Source organism: Carcharhinus amblyrhynchos, chromosome 30 (genome assembly GCF_965287045.1).
Source record: "Carcharhinus amblyrhynchos chromosome 30, sCarAmb.v2.hapA, whole genome shotgun sequence".
NCBI classification, from domain to species: domain Eukaryota; kingdom Metazoa; phylum Chordata; class Chondrichthyes; order Carcharhiniformes; family Carcharhinidae; genus Carcharhinus; species Carcharhinus amblyrhynchos.
Genome location: NC_137353.1, coordinates 25,721,797 through 25,734,894, shown reverse-complemented (window position 1 = coordinate 25,734,894; position 13,098 = coordinate 25,721,797). Strand labels below are relative to the sequence as shown.

The window sequence follows — 13,098 nt, the reverse complement described above, 5'->3', positions numbered from 1 at the left end:
TGATAAACCCCCTTCTTCCTTCCCCAGTCTATTATTGGAGGATTTTGTGCTGCTGGTGAGGTTGTGGGTCAGGGTTGGTGGCTGGGCCTTTTTATGTGGGAAGTAGCCATAGCCGGGCACTTTACACCCAGCACAGGCACCACTGTCAGGACAAGACTGGATGTTGTCCAGGTCCGCTTACATACTGCCGTGGGTTACTTTGCAATGAGAGGAGATGGGAATGGAACTGGAAATAATTAATGAATGGAAAGGTGCTATATAAATGCAACTTCTCTCCCTTTGTTTCTTGTGGCACTGTTCTGCAGAGTTGCTATCACCAGCACTGTTGACAAGGGTCTGAGCTTTCACAGAGGATGCAATTTGAGATGCTTCTTAAAAACCATATAAAATTAAGGACTTCTTTTCCTTTCTTTCCTTTGGGAGCGAGGGGGATGTGAGTGGGATTCACTTTGCGTCATTCTCTGACAGAGTGATTATTGCTCTGACGTGAGATAGCAATTTTAACATGATGATCCTACAATTCATCCAATAGTTAAGTTCTGAGATGATTTGACAACTAATTTGAGCACACCAATTAAAGAAACACGGAAAATAACCTGCTTTCACATCCCCTTGGCTCCGAATCAAATTGAGGAATGCAGATTGAGAATTTATTTGGGAAGTGAGAATTAATTGGGTGAACTTGGAAATATTACACTTGATATATATCGAACAACAAAGAACAAAGAAAATTACAGCACAGGAACAGGTCCTTCGGCCCTCCAAACCTGCACTGACCATGCTGCCAAACTGAATTGAAACCCCCTACCCTACTGGGGATCAGATCCCTCTATTCCCGTCCTATTCATGTATTTGCCCCTTAAAACTCACTATCGTATCTGCTTCCACTACCCCCCCCGGCAGTGAGTTCCATGCCCCCACCACCGTCTGTGTAAAAAAACTTGCCTCATACATCTCCTTTAAACCTTCCCCTCGCACCTTAGTAGTTGACACTTTCCGCCTGGGAAAAAGCTTCTGACTATCCACTCTGTGCATGCCCCTCGTAATCTTATAGTCTTCTATTGGAACAACTTCCGTCGTTCCAATGGGAACAAACCAAGTTTCTCCAACCTCTCCTCATAGCTAATGCCCTCCATATCAGGCAACAGCCTGCTAAATCTTTTCTGTACCCTCTGTAAAGCCTCCACATCCTTCTGGTAGTGTAGCGACCAGAATTGAACACTATATTCCAAGTGCGGCCTAATTAAGATTCTATAAAGCTGCAACATGACTTGCCAATTTCTAAACTCAATGCCCCGGCTGACGAAGGCAAGCATGCCTCTGATTGACTCAGCATTGACTTTGATGAAGACATTTCCAGACTACACACATGTTGCAAAGAATCATAAAATTGGGGGAATTTGTTTGGTTTCTGACCTCTGTACATTTTAGACAAAAGACTAGGGGCAGAATTTTCTCTTGGTTCCACCAGCAGGCAGGCAGGGAAAATTCGACAGAATTCCAAAACTCAGTTCTTCTCTGGCGTGAATTTCCCATGGGATCCTTTGGAGTTTGGCACGGAAGTGATTTGCATCCTAGTGGAATGCAGATGAAGGCCTGACCGGAATCTGATCCCCATCCACATCCGATGCTCTGTTGCACCAACAACAAAACACGCAAGCCCAGAACATGTCTGGAGCAACGTGGCGTGCAGAAGTCGAGACTTACCTGAAGAATGGCTGGGGCTGCCTCTGGAGTTCAGGATGGAGGCCACCAGCAACCCTGGAACACCATAGCAGTGGGTGGGGGGAATAGCTGCGGGTGGATCTTCCAAATTCAGTGTTATTGAGAGGCTCTGGCCTCACAACATTCCTGGTGACCTAACTTCTTTCTTCCACGGTGGGTCAGTGAAGTTGGGTGCTTTTTCACCATGTCACCCAGATAAGATGGCAAGATACGCACGCCCACCTCACTATATGATATGATGCTAAACTCCTTCTGCAAAATTAAAGAGGTCATGGAATCCCTATAGTGGAAAAGGAGACCATTCAGCCCATCGAGTCTGTACCGACGACAGTCCCACCCAGGCCCTATCCCCTTAGCCGCATGTATTTATCCAACTAATCCCCCCAGCAGTAGGTTCAACTTAGCATGGCCAATCAACCTAACCTGCATATCTGACCTTTGAATGGACCTACCTCCCATTAAGTTGATCTTCCTCCACACCCTAGCTATGACTGTAACACTACATTCTGCACCCTGTCTTTCTCTATGAACTGTATGTCTGTATAGCAAGCAAGAAACAATACTTTTCAACGTATTCTTACACATGTGACAATAAAAAATCAAACAAATCTTTTGACTGTGGGAGGAAACCGAAGTACCCAGAGGAAACCCATGCAGACAAGGGGGAGAACATGCAAACTCCACACCGACAGTGACCCGAGGTCAGAATTGAAATTGGGTCCCAAGAATTGTGAGGTTGGGGCCAGAAGATGTAGGGTGGTTTTTCACTGGACTCTGTCGTGTCCGCCCCCCACCACGATAGGACTTAGTCTCAGATGGGAGAGTTCCACCTTTGGTGTTCTATTCCTGAGAGGTAACTTGACAGAAGGAGTGTCTGAGGAACAAAACTGCAATGTTGTTTAAAGTAAGTGAATGTTTAGGAAAAATAAATAACATGAGAATCCAAAGAAAGTTTGTCTATTATCCTCAGTGAACTATTAAGCACATAAGCAGGCAGTGAGACTTTGAAAATGATCCACATTTGACAAATCGAGAACTTACCATCATCCTAAAATGTGCAGGTTAGGTGGATTGGTTATGCTAAATTTCCCCTTAGTGTTAGGGGCATTAGTAGGTAAATACATAGGGTTACGAGGATAGGAGCCGGATGGGATTTTGTCAGTGTGGTCTCAATGGGCCGAATGGCCTTCTTCTACACTGTAGGGATTCTGTGATTCTAAACTGGTTTGGTATCTCATAAGGATATAATAAGGGATGTTGCAATAATCCTCCACATTGTTTTTTCATTAAAGTAGGGAAATGTAGTCATCCTTACTGAATGTGTGGGTAAGGATAAGATTGCAGTGATTCACTTCTGTGGCCAAATTGCTCGCTCCTATTTGTATAGCCTTATATATAATTAATGCTCATTAGGTAAGCTACCAGGATTTGACGTGAGCCTGAAGAGTTAACACTTTGAAGATCGGATTGAAAGGGGAAAACAACTGCCCGTAAAGTAGTTATTTTGAGGAACAGGATAAGCTATTGGACCCAGCAAATTAGTTGATATTCTTTTTTGAAGCTTAATCCCCCTTGCGCAACTTCTCAGCGTATACTGTTGTCCTTTAAAGTAAAGTTTATTAGTCACAAGTAGGCTTACATTAACACTGCAATGAAGTTATTTTGCAAATCCCCTAATCGCCACACTCGGGTGCCTGTTTGCGTATACTGAGGGAGAATTTAGCACGGCCAATGTTCCCAACCAGCATGTCTTTCGGACTTTATTTTGCTGAGAATGTAAGTGAACGCTTCTTGAGTTTGTCATTACTGGGTTACTTCCTTGATAATGTATTCAGTGAACTCTGTTACCATTTGGATGAAATTATTCGATTTGATTTCAATTCTCACTCCTAACTCCCTGTGACTTGAACCCTTTCTTCAATTCTGTGACTCTCATTGAGCTTAGCTTATTACATGCTATTTATTTTTCCTAAACATTCACTTACTTTAAAAAGAAAGGTGGCATGGATATGTTGGGACGGAGGGCCTATTTCCATGTTGTAGACCTCTATGACTCTAATTTGGAGAAATCAGCTTGGTCAGCCCTTGTCGTAATCTCAAGAATTTCAGTCAGGTCATCTCATAGTCTTCTCTTTTCTACAGAAACTAAACCAACTTCTTTAACCAAAAGAGAAAATGCTGGAAAATCTCAGTAGGTCTGGCAGCATGTGTAAGGAGAGAAAAGAGCTGATGTTTCGAGTCCAGATGACCCTCTGTCAAAGCTTTGTCAAAGTGTCATCTAGACTCGAAATTTCAGCTGTTTTCTCTCTCCACAGATACTGCCAGACCTATTGAGATTTTTCAGCATTTTCTCTTTCGGTTTCCGATTCCAACATCCGCAGTAATTTGCTTTTAACCAACTTCTTTAACCTTCCTTCCTTCGCTTAAATTTCTAATATCCACAATCATCTTTGTCAGTCACATGTCTTGGGCCATTAAGAAGATTTACTTTGAACTCCAGTGTGCACTGGCAGTGCTTGCAGCTGGTCCACCCTGCAAAATAAAAATCGGATTTTATATTTAATACAAGTTAATACTAAACTGAGCAGAACAGTCTTAAAGAGAAGGATATTCCAGTGTATCAGGGTGGAGAAATTATTTTATTTGCAGGTTTAATTCTATTGGAAATTAAGAGCTAAGGCTCAGGTTTATATCCCTGGGTTGGGTTTGCAGAGTTCGGAGATTTCCTGATTTTTCCCACTCGGCAAAGCCAACCTTTAAAAATGGCTGCCTGGGGATCAGTGCCGGAATTCTACTCCCTGCCCGCCACGGAATCGGAATGGGCAAGGGGCAGAAATGGAAATATCCGTTGACATGGGGCGGAAATTTCCTGTCTCTTTCAAATGAGCCCGTGAAATCCTGTCCCAGATTTTTAGTCCAGGCGGAGTATTCAAGCATTCAAGAAGGCAATATATGATTATTTGAATAGAAACAATATGCAGCAATACAGGAAAGGACACAGGAATGGATCTAAGTCATGATGTTTGTTTGGAGAGCCGGTGCAGACGCGATGGGTCAAATTGACCTCCTCCTGTGCGGTAAAAATTCTGTGAAAATAAAATTAAAGGATGTTCTGGGGGTAAAAAGACATGAGGTGGTGCAACAAGTCACACCTCTGACACAGTGAAGATGCAGGGAGGGGCCCCAGTTTGGCAGCATATTGGACTAATCTAGGGGTGGTACGGTGGCATTTTGGTTAACATCGCTGCCGCACAGCTCCAGGGACATGGGTTCGATTCCTGGCTTGGGTCACTGTTTGTGTAGAATTTGCATGTTCTCCCCGTGTCTGCTTGGGTTTCCTCCGGGTATTCCGGTTTCCTCTCTCAGTCCAAAAATATGCGGGTTACGTGTATTGGCCATGTTAAATTGCCCCTTAGTGTCAGGGGCTAGCTAGGGTAAATGCATTGGGTTACGGGGATAGGGCCTGGGTGGGATTGCGTTCGGTGCAGACTCGATGGGCTGGATAACCTCCTTCTGCACTGAAGGAATCTATGATTCTACAAAACCTCTTTTGTACAATCCCTACAGTGCAGAAGGAGACCATTCAGCGCATCGAGCCTGCACCGAGCACTATCCCACCCAGGCCCTATTCCCGTAACCCCACATATTTACCCTGCTAATCCCACTAGCACTAGGGTCAATTTAGCATGGCCAATCCACCTATCTTAGCATAGCAATTTAACATCATTGGGCTATGGGAGGAAACCGGAGCACCCAGAGGAAACCCATGCAGACATGGGGAGAATGTGCAAACACTGCACAGACAGTGACTCAAGCTGAGAATCGAACCCAGGTCCCTGGTGCTGTGAGGCAGCAGTGCTAACCACTGTGCCACCGTGCCGCACCTTTGGATTAGAACATCCTGATACTAGCTGGTGTCTCATCTATTAGCTCTGTAGGCGTGGCTGTGGGAGCGGCTGTCCTTCCTCTCCGCTTTGTCCCCATGTTGAAACCTGTTGATTGAGGATTGTTATTAAGGGTTAAACCTAGGATTATAAACATTCCTTATTGTTCCAACAAAACAAAAGTGCTCTTTGCTGCTCAGACATCCAAAACCTATTTCCATGGAGACCAAGGTTTACTGAAAAACAGTTGGGATAATAGGGGATAGCCATGAGTGGAGATAGTCGAGAGTCTTTCATGCTTGAGAACTGGTTGGTATATGAAAGGTAAACATCTTCTGGAACGATTAAAAATGGTGATTAGAGTGCAAGGTGGAAATGAAACCATTATTGTCTAATTTATGACTGTACACCTCAACGTACATACTGATTCGCCACACTAGGCGAAGACATGTTGTAGGGCAGTACATGTTCCAGTTTGGTGTTACTTGTTCACGTAGAAATACAGTCTTCACTACTTAAAATGTCCACATTTAAAACAGGTAGTCACTTATCCATTGGTTAAAAAGCCAAAATCATGAACATGCTCATATGCCATGTTTATTTTCATCGGAATAGCCTATTGGACAAATAGCCTCTCTATACACTGTAACTAACTATAAATTACTCATTAGATCGCAACTCTGTGAGGTGCACAGGAGCAGGAATAGAAGTTTATTTATTAGTGTCAGAAGTAAGCTTACATTAACACTGCAATGAAGTTATGTGAAACTTCCCTAGTTACCACACTCTGGCGCCTGTTTGGGTACACGGAGAGAACTTAGCCTGGTCAATGCACCTAATCAGCACGTCTTTCGGACTGTGGAGGAAACCAGAGCACCTGGAGGAAACCCACACAGACACAGGGAGAATGTGCAATCTCCACATAGACAATGACTGAAGTCGGGAATTGAATCCGGGATTCTGGCGCAGTGATGCTGCAGTGTTAACCACTGTGCCACCGAGCCCCTCACACGTAAGTAATTAGCGTAAAAATCTGAAATGAAAACATAGTGTTGGAAAAAGTCAGCAGGTCTGGCAGCATCTGTGGCGAGAGAAGCAGAGTTAATCACCGGAATTCTACCACCCCATCCGCCCCATCGGAGAAGGGGGCAGAAATGTGAAGGGTGAGGGGCAGACATCGGAAATGTCCATTGTCCTCAGGTGGGAATTTCTAGTCTCGCTCGAGTGAAGCTGTAAAATTCCACCTAATGTTTCAAATCAAATATGATCCTAGGGGTGGCACAGTGGCACAATGCTTAGCGCTGCTGCCTCACAGTGCCAGCTAGCCAGGATTGATTCCTGGCTTGGGTCACTCTGTGTGGAGTCTGCACATTTTCCCCATGTCTGCTTGGGTTTCCTCCGGGTGCTCCGACTTCCTCCCACAACCTGAAAGATGTGCTAGTCAGGTGCTAGATTCTCCCTCAGTGTACCCGAACAGGAGTGTGGCGACTGGCAGATTTTCACAGTAACTTCACTGCGGTGTTAATCTAAGCCTACTTGTGATGAATGAATAAACTTGAAACTCTTGTTTGAAACATTATTGGTAAATAGCACCTCATTTTAAGATCCAAGGACTTTTAAATGTTTTAAATGCTTCTCATCCTTCATAAATAGTGTATTATTATTATTTATTAGTGTTACAAATAGTGTGTTGGTTCTTCTTCTTGCTAGTAGTTTATTTTAAGCACATCTGCAATTTAAAATGTGACGTCAGTAATGATCTGCAGTATAGAGCGTTGCCTTAGTCCAAACTAAGTTCTTATGGCCATCACGTACAGAAGGCAAATCCTGTTCACACATAAACACGCACCCTAAGCAGTGGGAACAGTAATCCCTCCACATTTCTGTCCCCATTCTCCAGTTTTCTCCTCTATATTGCTTCATTGAACTGTATTGCTAGTTTCATGAGTTGCTAAGGAGTAAATATCAGCATGACATTGGACTGAGAAATGCATCACAGACAAGCCCAATCCTGTCTTCATTGACGTTGATACATGTACACTTGCAAAAGGGGTTACTGGATTGTGATCAGGAGCTGGAATGCCAGTCTTTTTTTCTTCTGAGTCCCAAATCTTGTCTCTGTTAGAATCAGCTTACGCTGTGCAGATTGGGGTTTTAAGTTGGGACCGTCCTGCTACACAATGTAGAACGGTTAGAAAGAGGAGAAAAGTTTTGTTGTTCATGGGGATGCAGTAGGGAGCAGATTTTCTCTGTCAGCCTGCAAATGTCTGCAACTACCTGACAAGACAGGGTGGCACAGTGGTTAGCACTGCTGTCTCACAGCGCCAGGGACCCAGGTTCAATTCCTGGCCTCAGGTCACTGTCTGTGCAGTCTGCATGTTCTCCCTGTGTCTGCGTGAGTTTCCTTCAGGTGTTGCGGCTTCCTCCTACAATCCAAAAGATGTGCTGATTAGGGTGCATTGGCTGTGCTAAATTCCCCCTCAGTGTACCTGAACAGGTGCCCGAGTGTGGCGACCAAGGAATTTTTACAGTAACTTCATTGTGGTGTCAATGTAAGCCTACTTGCGACACTAATAAATAAACTTTAAACTCTTATGACAATGTCAACCTGTAGAAGCACTGCTCCTTGGAGAGCTCAAAGGAATAGAGCTTCTGCCTGTCGACTCCTGGGGAGGTGGGGGACAGGGGGAGCGGCGTTGATGGCAGGAAGGGGAAGGAGGGGGAGTGTTTGAGGTTCCTACAGCCTCGACGTCTCTATTGTTCCCCTCCCTGCTGGCCTTTTGCAGCGCTATGCTCCCATGCCCTTAATTGCAGCTGATATTCATTCTCACCCTCATTGGAAGTCCAATCGAAGCAGCCCTGGTGCTACCTGTTCAGGTGTTCTCCGTGTGAATACTTCTGGATTGCAGAAGTAAGTCTTTGACATGTACACCCATCAAACCCAATTCCAAGAAAGAATTGAGAAAGCAACTGGGACCACTGAACCATTTGGCTTCTGGACCTTTAACCAATCTGATAAAAGTGTCCCTCAATGTTATCTCTATCCTGCCCTTTCCCCTAACCCCATGGTTATAGCATTACAGGAGCCTGATTTAGACATGTTAATGATGGATCTGCACTTCCCCATGAAGGGATACTCTGATGCCCACTGCTGTGGAGATGGACACATGGGCAGCAGATTAAGGTCGTATTATTTGAATATGAACATTTAACTTTGTCTCTCATGCTTGCAGCGGGAAGATTAATATAATCGACATCCAAACTGTTGGCAAGTCCCTTCTTTGAACTGTGGCTGTCATTCCTTTCAGAAAAGGATTTGGTTAAACAAGATGCAATAGATTCTACAACGTTTAAGAATGCCTTTCTGGTACTCTTCACAAAAGCTGCTCCTTGCTAATACTTGACCTAGACTCGTAGACAGAAGAGGATGAGAGTTTCACGCAGATTGGGGTGTCAGATTGACCTCCGTGATACTGGAGCCCCGTGTTTGAACCTATAGTTATTTGACAAACAAACTTGGTCTATCACCCATTATAATAAAAAGTCTCACAACACCAGGTTAATATCCAACAGGTTTATTTGGAATCACGAGTTTTTGAAGATCTGGTCCTTCATCGTGTGACTCACCTGATGAAGGAGCAGGGCTCCAAAAGCTTGTGATTCCAAATAAACCTGGTGGACTTTAAACTGGTGTTGTGAGACTTCTTACTGTGTCCATCCCAGTCCAATGCTGACATTTCCACATCATGGCTCCTATTATAATATTTTGGCACCTGCTTGGGAGAATAGTATGTTGCACCTTACAAGCCTCCTGATGCAGCCAGGAGTACCATCAAGCATCCTTGTCCTTGGAGAAACAGGCCCCTGAGCACTGCTTCAGACAGGCCATTGAGATTGGGGTCTGTTAGGGTGAGGTAAAGCAACCTTGAGATAATTGGTGTGCGACTTGTGGGAGTACTGGCAGGTGTTAACCAGGTGCTGGCAAGGTGTCAGGAATAGGGATTAGATTTTGTTTCACATCTCCTGTTGCAGTTTTGGGGATCATGTGATTTTTCTCTGACTGGATTATCCTCCATGGTGCCTCAGTCAATCTTACCCTCTCTCCCCTTTCAGCATTCTGAAAGGAACATTCTCTGTGATACCTGGTTCACTCCTCCCTCACCCCATAATGTCTGCTCTTTCCCCGCCCAATGCAAGCTCAGAAGATGCAGTGAGCACCCTTTCACTTTCTTTAGCAGGAAAAGTAGAGAAACTAGATATTATTTAAACAAAGGGAGATTGCAGCGTGCTGTGACGTAAAAGGATCCAGTCGGTTGGCATGGCGAGCCGGTAAAATAGGTCACGTTGGGTTTGCACCCGATTTCTTGCCTCTCCTGATTAGACTGGCCCTGGTTTATCAGAGAAATCAGCAGGGCTCGAAGCTGATTTCAATATTAATGACATCAATTAAATGTCATTAGTGAGCCTCGGACACTACCAATGTCCGGTGGTGGTGGTGGTGGGGGTGTGGGGGTGTTGGTGGTGGTCGTGCGGTGGGGGGAATGATGACAGGAGACATGTCCCAAGAGCCCAGCAGCCGGCTTCACTGGTGAGCTTAGGCTCCTCCCTCTCCTCCTACTGGCGAGAATTTCACCCTGGCTCCTTTTTTGCACTAAGTGCCATAAGATTGTGACTCGCAGCTTGCCCAAAAAACTGGAGAAATTTCCTCCAGGTTTCCAGCTCATTCGGCATTTTTTTCATAAGATCACACCGCTGGAACGTTGTATACGGTGTGGGATCCCCTTGTGTAGGGAAGGACATAATTGCATTTAAAGCAGTTTTGGAAAAGATGCGCTAGGCTGATTCCTAAATCAAAAGGTAAAGAGGTTGTCTAATGGGATGCTAGAGCAGATTGGGCCAATACTCATTGGAGTTCAGAAGAATAAGATGTGATTTTATTGAAACATATTGTGAGGGACTTTGACAGGGTAGGTGCTGAGAGGATGTTCCCCTTGTGCGGGGGTCTAGACCAAGAGTTCACAGATTATACGTAAAGAGGTCTCTCATTTAAAACTGAGATGGGGAGAAATTTATTTTCTGAGAGTCACTAGCCTCTGGAATTCTTTGTCACAGAGAGAAGCAGGTTTGAGTCACTGAATATATTTAAGGCTTAGTTAACCATGTGTTTGATCAACAAGGAGAGTCAAAGGCTAAAGGAATGCAGGCTGTGAGGTGAAGTTAAGGCCACAATCAGATTAGCCATACTCTTGTTGAATGGCAGAGCGGGCTCGAAGGGCTGAATGGCCTACTGCCGCTCCTATTATGCTTTTATGCTCTCCCACAGTATTATCCAGTTCCTCAAACCCTCCTCCTGATTTAACCTTCGATCTGATATTCTGCCATCTGCTCATGATGAAGTTTCACTCTACAGTCTGAGGATTCAGGGTAGACCATTTAGGACGGAGGCGAGGAGACATTTCTCCACCCAAGGAGTGGTGAGCTTGTGGAATTCATTATCACAGGAAGTAGTTGATGCCAAAACATTGAATGTATTCAAGAGGTGGCTGAATGTAGCATTTGGGGCGAATGGGATGAAAGGTTAGAGGAGAAAGTAAGACTAGGCTATTGAGTTGGACAATCAGGCATGATCATGATGATTAGCGGAGCAGACTTGAAGGGCCGAATGGTCTCCGCCTGCTCCTATCTGCTATGTTTCTATGTTCCTATCAAGTGACTGCAGATTGGGCGATCATTGTTCTGAACTGCTCCATTCTATCTGCTTGTCACTGAATTTTCCTTCCCACTCCCGTGCTGATCTGGTCCTCCTACGGCATTGTAGTAAAGCACAGTGCAAGCTCAGGCCCCAGCATATCCTCATTCTGCTAGCTGTCTTACAGTCAACTGGCCGCAACATCAAGTTTAGCAACTTCAGACCTTAACTGTGCTGTATTTTCTCTGGTAGCCATAATGTGGAGAAACTGGCGTTGGACTGGGGTAAACACAGTAAGAAGTCTCACAGCACCAGGTCCAACAGGTTTATTTGGTAGCAGACGCCATTAGCTTTCAGGGTTTTGCCCCTCGTCCAAAAGCTAGTGGCATTTGCTACCAAATAAACCTGTTGGACTTTAACGTGGTGTTGTGAGACTTCTTACTGTATTTTCTCTGGGCAGTGAGTGCTGGAGTGTGTAGGATGGTGCACCAATGCTTCCAGGAATGGAGGAGGCTGTGGGCTGCTGTTCAAGATGAAGATCTATCGGCACACAGCTGACAGGGAGGTCTGCACCCCTTGTCAACCCCTACTTTTCCCTTCCACCATACTTTCAGACCACAATTGCCTTTCCCTGATTTTCCCCATTGTTTCTGGCTTTTCTGCTGTTTCTGTTTGCACATACGCTGGGTTCTGGATGAATCTTTTCTTTTTCGACTGCATCTCATTATCGCTTGCATTTGCCTTTCTCTGTCATTCAATCAGATCCTGTCTACCATGTCCTCACAGCCTGTTCCGTTCTTTATCCCTCTGCTGCCGTCCCTCTGTACGAGGTGATTATGTTGAAGGGGCATCAATTTGAAACATTAACCCATCCGTTCCTCTCACCAAAGCTGCTGAGTGCTTCCATCGATCACGGGTGTTATTTCAGATTTCCTGCAACCAGGACAATTTATTTCATTGATCGGCAGGGTGGGGATTAATTGTTATTTGAATTAGCACCAGTCTGAAATGAGGTCAAATTGATTCTTGTTTTGGTAAACCTGCTGGTTTTTTTTTGATAACATCTCAATGATTGAGCTCATTTAAGGTGAGTGGAATATTTTCCATGATTTTGCCCATGCAGAAGACACCTTTCTATGGTGATCTGATCAGGGTAAGAAGTCTCACAACACCAGGTTAAAGGCCAACAAGATTATTTGATAATAAACCTTTTACTATCAAATAAACTTGTTGGACTTTAACCTGGTGTTGTGAGACCTCTTGCTGTGTTTACCCCAGTCCAACGCCGGCATCTCCACATCACGATCTGATCAGGTGCAGGCTTCGAGGCAGCTAACTTTCAAACAATGTCGCCTTTTCAGGCGCTCCCAGGTTTTATACTGTATGGGCAGATGCTCTGCAAAGCCTCCCCCCCACAACCACCCTTGCTCGATCCCAATAACATGTCTGAACTAACCCATATTTGGGGAAGATGCCCATTCTGGATATATCACAGCTTGGTATGGCTCCTGCTCTGATCAAGATGGCAAGAAACTACAAAAGTGAACAAAGCCCAGTCCATCACGCAGACCAGTCTCCCATCCATTGGGTGGGATTTTACAACCTCGGTCAGGTAATGCCAGCGCAGGCGAGGTCTGAGATCACTTAACAATCAACTCAAGAACAGCCACTTCCCTGCTGCCGTCAGACTTTCGAATGGATCAACCATATATTAAGTTGATCTTTCTCTACACCCTAGCTATGACTGTAACACTATATTCTGCATTCTTTCCTTTCCTTCTCCTTTATATGCTTTATGAA

The 13,098-nt window shown here is 44.7% G+C and overlaps 1 protein-coding gene across 3 annotated transcripts in view; it reads left to right on the top strand.

Annotated features, from left to right (window-relative positions):
• The window catches only part of LOC145360297 (rho guanine nucleotide exchange factor 10-like protein), a 200,192-nt gene that overhangs the window by 71,268 nt on the left and 115,826 nt on the right, over nt 1-13,098 (top strand). Inside the window, exon 1 of one of the 3 annotated variants that reach the window (XM_080215447.1) lies at nt 3,428-3,501. The exons of the other annotated variants lie outside the window; for them this stretch is intronic. Within the exon in view, the coding sequence (XP_080071573.1) occupies nt 3,500-3,501 (2 nt within the window). The 5' untranslated portion in view covers nt 3,428-3,499. Of the gene's footprint in view, nt 1-3,427; nt 3,502-13,098 lie in introns of those variants that run through there. 3 annotated transcript variants of the gene reach the window in all.